The sequence below is a fragment of the Bombus pyrosoma genome, linkage group LG3, assembly GCF_014825855.1.
Source record: "Bombus pyrosoma isolate SC7728 linkage group LG3, ASM1482585v1, whole genome shotgun sequence".
Classification (NCBI taxonomy): domain Eukaryota; kingdom Metazoa; phylum Arthropoda; class Insecta; order Hymenoptera; family Apidae; genus Bombus; species Bombus pyrosoma.
The window spans coordinates 13,192,814-13,205,816 of NC_057772.1; the positions used below are offsets into that span (position 1 = coordinate 13,192,814).

General features: G+C 31.0%; 1 protein-coding gene across 3 annotated transcripts; it reads right to left on the bottom strand.

Moving 5' to 3' along the window:
- Positions 1-873: 873 nt before the first annotated feature.
- LOC122566300 (protein spaetzle 4) lies at positions 874-12,335 on the bottom strand. 3 transcript variants are annotated; one of them, XM_043723394.1, is made up of 6 exons: positions 12,143-12,335; positions 10,643-10,818; positions 8,004-8,159; positions 7,016-7,807; positions 4,919-5,041; positions 874-4,139 (listed from the first exon to the last, which is right to left on the bottom strand). In XM_043723394.1, exons 1-6 carry the CDS (start codon positions 12,170-12,172, stop codon positions 3,899-3,901), a joined length of 1,518 nt encoding a protein of 505 aa, XP_043579329.1. In that variant the 5' UTR covers positions 12,173-12,335; the 3' UTR covers positions 874-3,898. The 3 variants fall into 3 exon arrangements, with proteins under 3 accessions (XP_043579329.1, XP_043579328.1, XP_043579330.1); XM_043723393.1 differs by lacking the exon at positions 12,143-12,335 and adding an exon at positions 11,805-11,922; XM_043723395.1 differs by lacking the exons at positions 10,643-10,818; positions 12,143-12,335 and adding an exon at positions 8,309-8,427.
- Positions 12,336-13,003: the final 668 nt, after the last annotated feature.

Below are 13,003 nucleotides of genomic sequence, written 5' to 3' on the forward strand. Positions count from 1 at the left end.
TGATACAAACAAACTTTAACGTAATTAAAAACAATTTCAGTACAGTGATATGACATATAATAAAATTTAATAATATTATACAAATCGATCGTAATATTAATGCTCTTAGAACGTGTCTAGTGTTTGAACTTCTATAGAAGTGTCTTCTGATTCACAAGGGATAGTATTATTTTGTATTTTATGAACTATTTCAATTATTAATTTACACATACATGTATTTATATACATGTATACGAAATTCAACAAAATTTTATTGTATTTGAAATTTTCTTATTATCTATAACATTGTAATCAAAATATTTCAAAGCTTTCGTGTAAAATTACGTAAGGGCCTTATATGTACGCAAAAGAGTAGGTAGGTACTGCTTATCATTAATATCAATAAAAACTGACAGTGGTTGAAAGTAAATTAGAAAATACCTTCATCGATAATGGTTATCAGTAACTATAAAAGAATTCCATCATCGATAATGATGATTGGGGATCAAAACGACAGACGAAGTACAGAACCAAAATAAATTTCGTCATCGATAATGATTATTGGTAGTCAAACAGAAGTCTTTCATCGATAATGGTTGCCAGTAACCAAAAAAAAAATTTGATTATTTATAATGGTTATTCGTAATCAGAGCATTTAAAAACTAATATTTTTTAATCACTTAATTTTTTAAGAGTTTCTTTAGGATTTAGTAATCACTTTCTTTCATTTAAATAAAAATTATTCTTTTGTTAGTAACTTTTTTCACGCAAATTTTAGAAATTACTGTTATCGTTAGCCCTGGTTTGCTTTTACTCCATTGGGAATATTCTAATTTTCGATTGTTACTTATACAAGAAATTGTAATTGTAGTATGCTGAATTAAATTGCTCATATAACAATGTATTTATTCTTTATTGTAAATTAACATTGATACATACATAATCACGTCGACCCAAATTTCTTACGATGGTTACAAAATCAACGAATGAAAAGCTTTTTACATTAATCTTTTGGTATAAAACATGCTAAATAAAACTTGCTAAATAAATAGTTACATTTTAAACTGTATGTTAACAATTATGGGTAACAATGTTATATGATTTAGTATTACAAAACTTTTGCATTTCAAAGCTCCATTGCCATTGTCTGCTACATGTTACGAATGTATATAATCTAATGGTCAGATATGTAATATCTAGTACTCAAAATTAATTAACGACAAACGCAACGAAAACATGGCTTATATAGCTTTATTCACGAGCCTTATCTTTTTATAGTATCTTGCAACAAATTGTCTAACAAATATCTTAAACAGGCCTTAAAGTTACTATAATATAGGCATTAAAACCGATACAATTATAATAACGAATAAATTAATTAAATACGATACTATGTATACATATAAGATAAATGTGTTTATGTGTACTTGCTTGTATCTAGAAGTGTTTCTATGTAATTAATTATCTTTTCTCATTGGGACGAAAATGCTATAAACAATACTATAAAGAGAAGCATTATGCTAAACATATACAATTTCAATAAAAGAATTGTTACAGAATTCACTGAATGAAAAACTAATTCGTAGAATAATAAAACAATTCACTTAATGGTAATCTGCTTTCGCCCACTTGTTGTAATATTGAAACATAAAGTATCATAATACTTATATCGATGTATTATTTGTGTTATGCTAATTTGTATTTCACTTGTTATTCTTTAATTATTTTTACCATAAATAATTTTGATATTTTAACCAGAATGTTACATATTAGCGTTTAGAGCGTTGTTTAACTATGGAAATATGAATTTAATTTGAACAACATATATGTGTTTTAATCCACGTTATTTGTTACTTTACTTACGTAAAAATGTCTTGAAAATTTATGCATTTTAACATAGTATTTTAGATGTTTTCGAAACATTACAGGAATTTTAAGATTACATTACAATTTATAAATGATGAAACATTAACATAACTTTTGATTCTTACTTATGATAACAACCACTGTTGCATGTATATTTTATAAAATAAGATATGGAAAGAGGTGGTTTATAAATCATCGGTAAAGAAATTTTTCTTAAATATTCGTATTTGATCTGAAAGTACTTTTTAAAATGACTAAGTAATGATAAAATTAACGGTAACAAGTAATAGATATATAGTTTCTAAATATTGATTAATAATAATAATACATGCATATCTTGCAAAACCTTTAAAGGCATGTTTTTCGTTGCTTCTGAAGAATAATGCTCAGTAAAATGTTGATAGAGAGAATCTACTAATTTCTTTCCAAGTTGTATATACATGTTATCGCAAGAAATACAAATGGAATTAAACTTTCGTGCCATGTATAAGAAGAATCTTTAAAAACATAAGATTACCAATTTAATAGAAACCTAATATAAATATTGTATTTTCTTAAGACGTTTAAAAATAAATTCAGTTTCAAGTGTATAATACCAAGAATAATATTTTTTTTACTTTTAGACGTTTCATTGTATATATATCGTATCTTCTTATAAATTATCGTTGCTTAAGCGAGTTTTTGAGTGATTTTTATGTGTAAATATCTATAGAAACATAATATACATAACAATGTAATACATCATTCGTATCTATCGATATTTACGACAATTGAGGTTTATTATAAAACAATTAAAAGGAATGATAGTATATATTGTGTTGATAATGTTTTTTTCGTGAATTATACTTTTTCATTTTAATTGTTTATATTTACATTAAACTACATATATTTCAAGTAACATAATATTAAATGGCTATGGCAAATGAATTGTATGAGAGAGAATTTCTTCCTTGTGATAAATAACAATAACGAAGACTAAATTTCTTGACTAGCCTGGAGCCATTAAATTTTCGTAAATTTTCAAACCGCACACATTAATGCATATTCTTTCAATTTCTGCAGTAGTATGCTTTTTGTTACAGGAAATAACAATAACAGTGTAAATCGTAGTAAGACGATTCTTATTGTATATATAAATATATATTAAATTCTTCATGCAAAGAGAACATATTTTTGTACTGCTTCGTTTTTACGAAAAAATATTTTGAAAATTTACTTGATACACATACGATTTGACGTAATTTAATTTAACCTTTTGCACTGCAAAAATTTTTAAGATATAATCGACTAGAAAGCCCAGTACTACTATAACAAAGCTTTTTGGAGTCGACGAATACATTTCATGAAGAAAAATATTATAAATATTTGCAAATTAATTTGTATATTAATGTCCCTTTCTTTCCCAATTTGTCGTGAGAAACATACAAAGATAATTTTCATATTAGCAATGTCGTTGTAGCTGCATCGAAGCAGTACAAAGGATGAACGTTACATTAGTGTTCATAACTGTTGATAACGATATAGACTAATTAAATCAATTAATTTTTCCAATTACTCATCTTTTTATTAAAACTTTATTTCTTTCTGCATGAAAGATTATTTCTCTTTTAATCGTACTGACAAATTATATCTCATCCTATGTGTTGAAATCCTTCATCAAAATAAGGTATGAAATTTGATAATGGAATTATTTACAAAATGTTCAATATACATGTTAAACTAGCGATGGAAATAGTGAAAAGTTCTTTCCTGATATTTAATAGGCCGCCGTTTTTATTTAAATTGCTTTAACTCTTTTATAGTGAAATAAGATAACGAGGCATTCGGAACAAGTGACTTAGAAACTAATTACCTTTTTGTTGTAATGATCTTTTTACATTTGTGACATCATACAGTTTACTTTTTCTAGTAAATAAATTTTAATAATTCTTTCATATATAACAGTATTATAACTAGAAGAATTAAAATTCGCTATACTCTTCGACATGTATCAAAGAGAGTGACAGGCTATATTTTCATATTACACCGAGAAAATTTGTTTCTTTGAATATATCTAATGAGTTTGCGGCGGTCGTACCTTAACTTGTTGCTTCTGCGTGCGAGGCGAACGCGATGTTACGTGAAATTGAAGAGGTAAGTCGTAACAGCGACAAACACAGCAACTTGGGAACTTGAACCAATCGCTGAAGATACCACGACACTCGTTGTTCGGATCGTAAGCTAACAACCGATGAAGTCTGTATTGCTGTTCGCATCTGCATCCATTTCGACAGTACATCTGCTTGTTTTCGTGTCTTTAAACAAACAAAATGATAGTGAATAATCCCACGTAATTGTTCAAGCTACTGAAGATGAGAATCTTAAAGCGGTACATATTTTATTTGAAGCATTTTCTTCAAGATTTTTGTAAGAGATCTATGGAGTTTATTTTATAGAAAAAAATATAGGAAGGAACAATAACATTTACTGTTTTCTTTTACAAGTGTTTTAAGGACTAATTAAAACTAGTTATAGGTAACAATATTTGTTGAAATACGTGTATAAATGTATTGATACACTTAAATGGAATGCATATAAAAATAAATAAATTAGACAGATTTGATTTCAAAACAGTTCTCTTTCAAAGCGACACAATATGATAATAAACTGACAGATGGAAGTATATATTATAATTACTAGACCACAAATTTTTATGCATTTATGGGAAATTTAAAAATGCACATAATACGTAAAAATATATAAAATATGCAAAGTTTTACACTTATCTATTGCAATAGTTAATAGGTAAATCAAACTATTTAAGTTCTATTTCTTTATATGTTTTTATAAAAATATGAATTTGCATAAATATCCACAGTTCCATAATTAGTTATTTTTCATGACATTTTTAGAAAACCTGTTTAAAAGTGTGTTACAGTGCTGATATTGTTGATGTAATGTGTAATACTATAGTATCAACAAGTATTTAATTAGTGTTATCTTATACTAACAAATATTTCAAATATTTTTCAAAAGCATGAATTAGAATATAAAATTTGAAGTGATAAAGGAATTAAAATATTATAATACTCACGTGCATTTTTCCCAGTGAACGTATTGCTCGAACGGATAAAGATTCAAAAGTGCCAATACCTCGCCTCTGGTATTATTCGCCCAAAATGGTGCAACCACTTCCTCTTTTACGGGACAAGCATTTCTGAAATATTTTTAGTATATATAGAAGATAAATTATAACTGTCAGATTAGATTATATCTGTTACATATACATTTATATACGCGAAATTCAAGAGGTAAGTCGTAACAGACTATAATTGTACAATTGTACAGCGCATTTTTTAACTTCATTTCTCTACACTTATTTCTCTATTCCTATTATTTTTTTTTTTTTTTTTTTTAATAAAACCTCTTACAAAGTATGAATATCATTAATGAGATTGTACTGTTCCGTTTGAGGAAAGAAACCTTAATCGTCCTAGTGATTTCTTAAAATAAAATATAAATTTACTGTTACATATTAATTATAAATAAGTAAAGAAATATTACCATAAAAAGGTAAGAAATATTTTATATGCATTTTAAAACAATATCGATTAGGTATACATTATGCAGAAAATTCTTACATCGATGTAGGTATGGCCTACATAAGTATGCTATGATATAAAATGTATTGAATATAACTGTACTCATAACAATGCAAATAAAGATGTAACAAAATTCGACTTTAATAAGTATAAATTCTTAATCACATAAACTAATACATAAATGATCATATCAATATATATGTATATAGGGCGTTTAGAAATTGTTTGTTAAGAGCATCATAGTCTGCATCATAGCATCATAGAAAATCTGTAAAAGAAAGTAGCCGCAAAATTGACCTTGACCTTAAAATTCAAGGTCGAATTTTTTTTTGGTTGTATCGTATTCTACACATCGTGAGGATCAAAGGTCTCAAAGAAACCATGGTACTCAATCATTCTCTCGTACTCAACCATTCTCCTAGAAAAAAAATGTTAAAATGGCATTAGTTTCCCAGCTTGCTTTAGTTATAATGTGTTTACATTTTGTAGTTAGATGCTGGGGAAATAGTATCTAATCTAGATCTATCATTATGTATCTAATACCTTCCTTTCTTTTTTCTTTCCTTCCTTCTCGCTATTTAAGCAGTCTCAAACTCGCATTTCTACATTCCGATCAAGTTTCTCTCTACGATCGTGCATTGACTTTAGATGATGATAACGATATTCGATTCAATGTTTCAATTGTTCAACGCATATAATCCATTCATTCGAACGATAAACAATTTCTTTCACGCAATTTTGCGTAATTTCGTACCCAAAGGAAGAAATCCATTGGTCAAAACTGATGAACGAGAAGGCCATAAGCGAACAGCAAATTTGCATACTGCCCATCGCGACCCAAACATTTTATTTCACCAGTATGACGTAGAGCGCCATCATCGACCGATTCGCCAATTTTTTCGTCGTTTAAAATCGGTGCGTAATGTTAGGAAGAAACACGACCGGAATATGAAATTGCGAGTCCGCTTAAATAGCTGCTTAAATAGCGAGGAAGAAAGGAAGAAAAAGAAAGAAATGAAGATACGGAATATGTAATGGTGAATCTAGGGTAACTACGTACGAAAATAGATGATATTTTCCTAGCATCTAACTACAAAACGTAAACACGTTACAATGAAAGCGAGTTGAGAAATTAATGGAACTTTAATATTTTTTCCAGGAGAACGGCCAAGAAGTTGCGACCTACGCTTCCTTTGAGACTTTTCGTCCTCGCCATGAGTAGAATACGGCGCAACAAAAAAATTTCACTTTGAATTTCTAGCTCAAGGCCAATTTTACGTCTACTTTCTTTTACAGATTTTTACCGATGCGAGGTGTAGAATAAGACTACGATGCACGTGACAAATAGTTCTCGAACACCGTGTTCTTACATAAAAGAAATTTATTCATTGATCTACCGTTCCTCCTTTTCCTGTCTATTTTGTCGTTCTCTCCTATCATCTTAAAAAATAATTTCGCGTTTCCAGCTTATGTCGTTCTATTGTTTTAATCATAGGTAAGTGTTAAGGAAGTATTAAGAGTGTGTTGAACAAGATTAAAACACCTTCGATAAATTCACAACTAATGCAAACAAACCGAGAGACACTTACGCTCCTCGAAGCTTCAAAACCGGTTGTCCCTGTTGATCTTTCACGGCGGCGTCCTGATACAACTGTTCTCCCATAGTCGAAGTTTCCGGCTTAATGGCAGGTCGATATTCCGGTCGTGGCCTGAACTCTTGTTCATTGATCGAACTCAACGTTTCGTCCTGAACAGTTGTTCCTTTCGGCGTCGCAAATAGACTCTCGCTGTCATTGAGTTCTTCCGGAAATTCGGTGGTGTCCGACAAATTTACCGTCGACGTTTTCTCGGGGCTGGATTCAGAGACCTCTACTGAGACTTCGTCATCTTCTTGCATCGCCTCGCCGACTCTGTTTATGTGTTCGACAATTTCGTTGATGTCGAAACTTTGATCTTCCAAGGCCTGAAATTTTGTCGCAACAGGCAACGTCGTCACCTTGTCCGCGAAGTTTCCTTTTTCTTCATTTGTCCTATTTGCTACTGAACTCGTTATCGAAGGCGTGGATTGAGTGGTTGTTTTATTGGTAGGCGAAGCAGTTGACGTTATCGTCGATGATGTCTTTTCCTTGGTTAAAGAGGCGGTAGTCGTCGATGTTGTGGCTGTGCTAGTGGTCGCTGACGAAGTTGAAGTAGTAGTCTTCTCGGTTGGTCGGAAATGAGGCCTCGTGTGTTCGTTCGATTTCGGAACTTCGTTTGCCCGCTTCGCGGCATTGCCATTGGAGGGTCTGCTTGTAAAGCTTCGCCCCTCGAACTCGTTGCCGTTTCTTTTTAAATTGTCTTTTAAGTCGAAGTAATCGTAATCGTGTACGTGCTGATATTTTCTAAAATATTGTTCGTGAATAGATAACGCATTGTATAAGAAAACAATGTGATAGGAAACAAATTTGATAAAATGTGTTAAGTCTGGAATGCACAGTCAGGGACAAAATTGAGTGTCATTCGTTTACTCTATTAAAGACTGTTGCACATAATTACATAATATTTATTAACACTACTTATTTTATTTCAAGAACTTACTTATGATCGTCAGCAGGATGCTGGTAATAATCATCGTAGTTTAACTCGATGTCATCTCTCTCGAATTCGGCTTTTAATACATTGATATGCCTTTCATCGCCATACATGCGCCTCATTAATCCTTTGTTTTCGTGCACGAAACGACGAACCGCATGCCTAAAATTATATAATAAATATCTTCAGATAGTTCGTTCTAATATATTGATTTCAATGATAACTTTTAGAAGAATTTCTATTATCTTGATGTTTGATAAATTTAAGATTAATATTATAATTCATACGGATATTTTGCAGTCTAAACTCACACTGAAATTTCGATTTTCTTGCTACTAAAATATTCGATCTAAGCGTGTTATTTTTCAATAATATTTGTAGAGGATTGGTTTAGGTAGATAATGTAAAATAACGAGAGCGAGAGATTGCTGTTGCAACCCGTCAAATATATTTGGAATATATTATTTATTTAAATAAATAGATAAATAAAAGTACAAATACTGTCGAAAGACGCTCGTTCACTGTATTCGCAACGACAGCGTATGATCGCTCACGGAAAACCTGACTCGCAGATATTCATCGCTAATTCATGTCACTCGGTATATACTGACTCGCACGCGATCGCGTTTATTTATGCTAGTCGGGAGGAGTCGGAAAATTTGAATTTGTCTAAGATCGACGGTTGCCCATAACGCTGACTTTGTTTTGTCTATCGATATGTTTTGAGCGTCCAGGCTGTGTTCGTGTTCCGAGGCACAACAACAACATGAGTCGCTCTTGATACACCTCGTCCTATGACTCATCATGTGTCGCTACATATTTAAACAATATTTTTTGCTTTCACGTCTAGTAATATATGAAACGTATAATATTTTTAAATTTTTAACATATATGTACATATGTATTACTGTACGTGTGATCTAAAATTAATAGATAATAAAATATTTAACAAATATTATCATTATTGTTAATTTAATATATTATTAATTTAAAGTATCTATAAAAAATTACAAAATATTTTGGGAACATTCTTAAATAGAGAAATGACATTATAAAAACAGTTTCTTTATTGGATTTATAGAATAGAACACAAATTTTCTTTTCTTTTATGTATATACATATGATGGTTTCTCTAAAGAAAAAATTCTGCAATTATCAAATATTTTCAAATAATTCAGTTAAGCGTCTAAACATTTATTTCAAAATATATTGATGTATTTTCGTAGATCTAATATTTTCAAAAATGTATTTTTAAATTCTAACTATACTCATATAAAGTATGCATAATTGTGTTATAACTCAATGTGTAATCTTTAACATCTTTAAACCTAACATGTTAAACAAACAATGCAAATTTTTATTTTCTTATAAGTATTTTATCAATACTTAGTTCTATTATAGATATAAATATGTATATTTAATTATAAAAAATGTCTAAACCTTGAGGTACATATACATGTGTATATTCAGTGAAAGTTGCTAAACTGGAAACCTAAGTATCTCTATCTTATTTAAATCACTTATTATTTAAAGAAGTTCTATTTAAATTTCTTTATTTATATTTGAAACACCTGGTGTATTTCCACTGCTTTTTACCAGACAAAATTCTTTATTCTTTTAATCTTAAATTTAACTTTTAATTTTTCTAATTCCTTTAGTTTAAATTTACGAACAATTTATTATCGTCTAATAAATCTATTCAATTGAATTAAAATTCAATTAAACGATGCACATAGTTACAATAAACAGTATTAACTATTTGTGCCAATGGGGTTGAATAAATATAACGAATTTATTAAATCAGGAATGAAATGTGAAATGAAACGAATATTATTTCACGCAATTGTCATCACTTGGAGTCTTTTGTATCATCGAAATTATAGCATGTCAAGTTTGTGTATACATTGTCGAGAGTAAAAGTACGTCGTTTCCTCAATACTCTCACAGTTTAGTCACGTAGGATTTTAATAATTGAAGTTTCAATGTCCTGCTTAAAATTCAGATCAGCAATGATACCTTTGAATAGTGAAACTCCCAGAATATGTCTCTGCCCGTATTGTCAATTAACTTTCTACTGTCAATGAATGCTGTGTAACTTTTTACTGATATTCATTTCTTGATATTATCAGTTTGTGATCTAACTAATTAGTACGCTAAAATTCTTGGTGTTTGATTATTTAATTTCTGGACAGATTATTGCAGATTCTCGAATTTGAATTTTATGTGTTTCGTTTATCTCAGATTGTTTAATATCTTAGCTACTTTTATCGATACGAAAACTTATGTCGGAAAAAGGTTAATTAGTTCAAAACGATGAATATCACGATTCATGATTTTCTTCTTCAAGATCCTTTATCCTCTTTCACAAATCATGATAATATAAATAAAATTTTTCGTTCAATATATAAAGTACATAATATCATTTCGATTTCCAATATAAAATACATTTAGTATCACACGTTAAGTGTATTATAATTAATACATGAAATATATTAAATATAATATGCGTTTGAGTTATATTTGAATTGAAAATCTTCAGTTCTCTATACTTGTCAGTAAGCCGGTAATATTGCACAAAGAACTATTTAAAAGCTAATATCGGTTTATTTAAGCATTTCATTGGACAAATGATTTTATTGGCTTACCAGGGATAACCGCTACCAGCTACTGTACACCAGCTTTGCTGTTGAAAATCACAAGGAAGATTTTCAAATCTTGAGCGGCCAACTCTAGAATATGGTTTACTGCAAGCCGAGGATGCGTCATATCCAAAGGTGCTTGGTCCACCTCCTTGACATCTTACAAGCTGATATATGATCACCTGCGCAAAGATCGAATTAATGTTAGATGTACTTACGTATGCTGTCTCGCTTTCTTTTAATTTCTTAAACGCAATTTAATGTATTTAAAAGGAACAGGTTTTAGTAATTTTATATCTGTTTATTCCTTAATCGATTAATCTAACTACTTCCTCGATCTCAAACTATGTTATAGACTATGTTTCTTCTGTCTTCTATACATGCTTCGAATATTACTGGGTGTACCTTAAGTATGTATTTGTAACTTTCTATTTTGAGGAGGAAGGATAAGATGTAGAATATGCATAAAAATACATATTATGATATAAGAGTAAATGAACGCATAGTAAATATAATAGAACTTATTCTCCGATAACCATTTGGATAAAGGCAACTAGGTACAACAATTTCTTTACACAAATTTTTACTCTGAAAGTTTATCTACAGCAGAAATCCAGTTGAATGCATTTTATAATATTCTAAGTAGTATTTTGATATGTAGGTAAACATTACCATAAGGATAATTTTAAATCTATCCTTTATTATTTTTCAAGTGTTGTATCCTCTATTCATTTACAGGTCTGAAGTATTTTGATAATGTTGACCTTCTCATTTCTTTGGTAAAATAGAAAAATGTTAAAATTTATATGATTCTCCGAACAGTTATGTTACATCTTCTTTCATATTTCTTTATACATTTATGATATATATCAATCGCGAAATTATTCTTTCATTCAATAGGTACTTTTGAAACGCAATTATAAATTATCTATAACAATTACTAAAAATATATTGATTTAAAAAAACCTACAAGATACATATTTGTATCCAAGATAATCCTATCCAGAGAAGCTATCACCCCCTTCCCAAGAGTAATAAGATACAAAAATATCGAGTCGCATTTTGAAAAATCTGTTAGTAACATGTACAATTAATGTAAATTTAGTCATTCCGACTACAGCGTCCGTGTTCTTTTTCCTTTACGATAATTTGTATAAAGGAAACTTACAATGCTTTGATCATGACGATATATCTTACGCATTTCACTTCACAAATTTGCGGTTATAATACATATTTCAAATCTATTATTATAATTTCTATCTCATAAATGTTCAAATGAAGTTATATAAGGTTTCTCAAGCTCTTTAAAAGAAAGCCTTTACTTATAGGAAAGCGTACTGGACATCGGTAACACACGTTTACATAGCTTAAGGATATAAAGTTACCGTAACATACATTTACAAATAAACGAATAAACACGCGGGATCTGCATACTTATTACTGGACTTAGTAAAACCTCGCAACGAACAGAAGAGCTTAAAACGTGAAACATATAGTAGCGCTTACCTGGAGAACGAGATGCACAATCACATTCATAACTCGCGTTTGATGTTAATTCGAAGCTTTGGTCCGGTGAGCGAGGTCCAAGAGTATTAATCGGCGATCACGCTACTAGTCCGCAGACGTAAACCGTTTTCACTGACAGGAACGTTTGCCGGCGTAAAAAAAGACAAAGACAAGCGGTACGGTAGTTCGCGGTTACATGACAGCACCTCCGCGCACGAGGAGGACGCTTTCATTACTGACCGTGTAATCAGCCGGCGTCGCGTGCGATGCCAGGGGTTCGGGTTTGCTCGGTAAAAGTACAGAGCAGCAAGGAAGCAGAGAACAGCGAACCGCTCGCGTTCGACGCTCGCTTGACCGAGAAGCAACCGAGACAGAGGCGAACAGAGAAAGGGTGCAAGGAAGAGAGGAGATACGAGAAGGAAGGAGGAAGGAACGAGGAAGAGAGAGCGCGCGTCACCCGGTGAGTAGGTCACCGCGGAGGGTACCGTTACATTTCGGCCCATTGATGTGTGTCACGGGGCCCCACAGTGACGTAGCAAGGGCCCTCCTAGGCGCTGGCGCAACAGACCTCTTCTTGCTCGGTCAATTAGGAGAAAGGTAGCTAATAGCGCGTATCTCGTGCCTTTAGCCTTAGCACAGTGCTTCTTCCCTTTTTTAATTATGCACCACCGCAATACCTCAAAGGCTTTCATCCCACCCATAGCATAACAGTCAACCAAGTTCTACAAAAGTATCTGCGTATAATGTTGATAGGTCAAGTAAAAAAGAAAGAAAGGAGCGTAGGGTTAAATCGTTTTTAATTTGACTGCTTTCAATAAATATAAATTTGGAGAATACAAAAGGTCGTTCGTTTATGTCCCA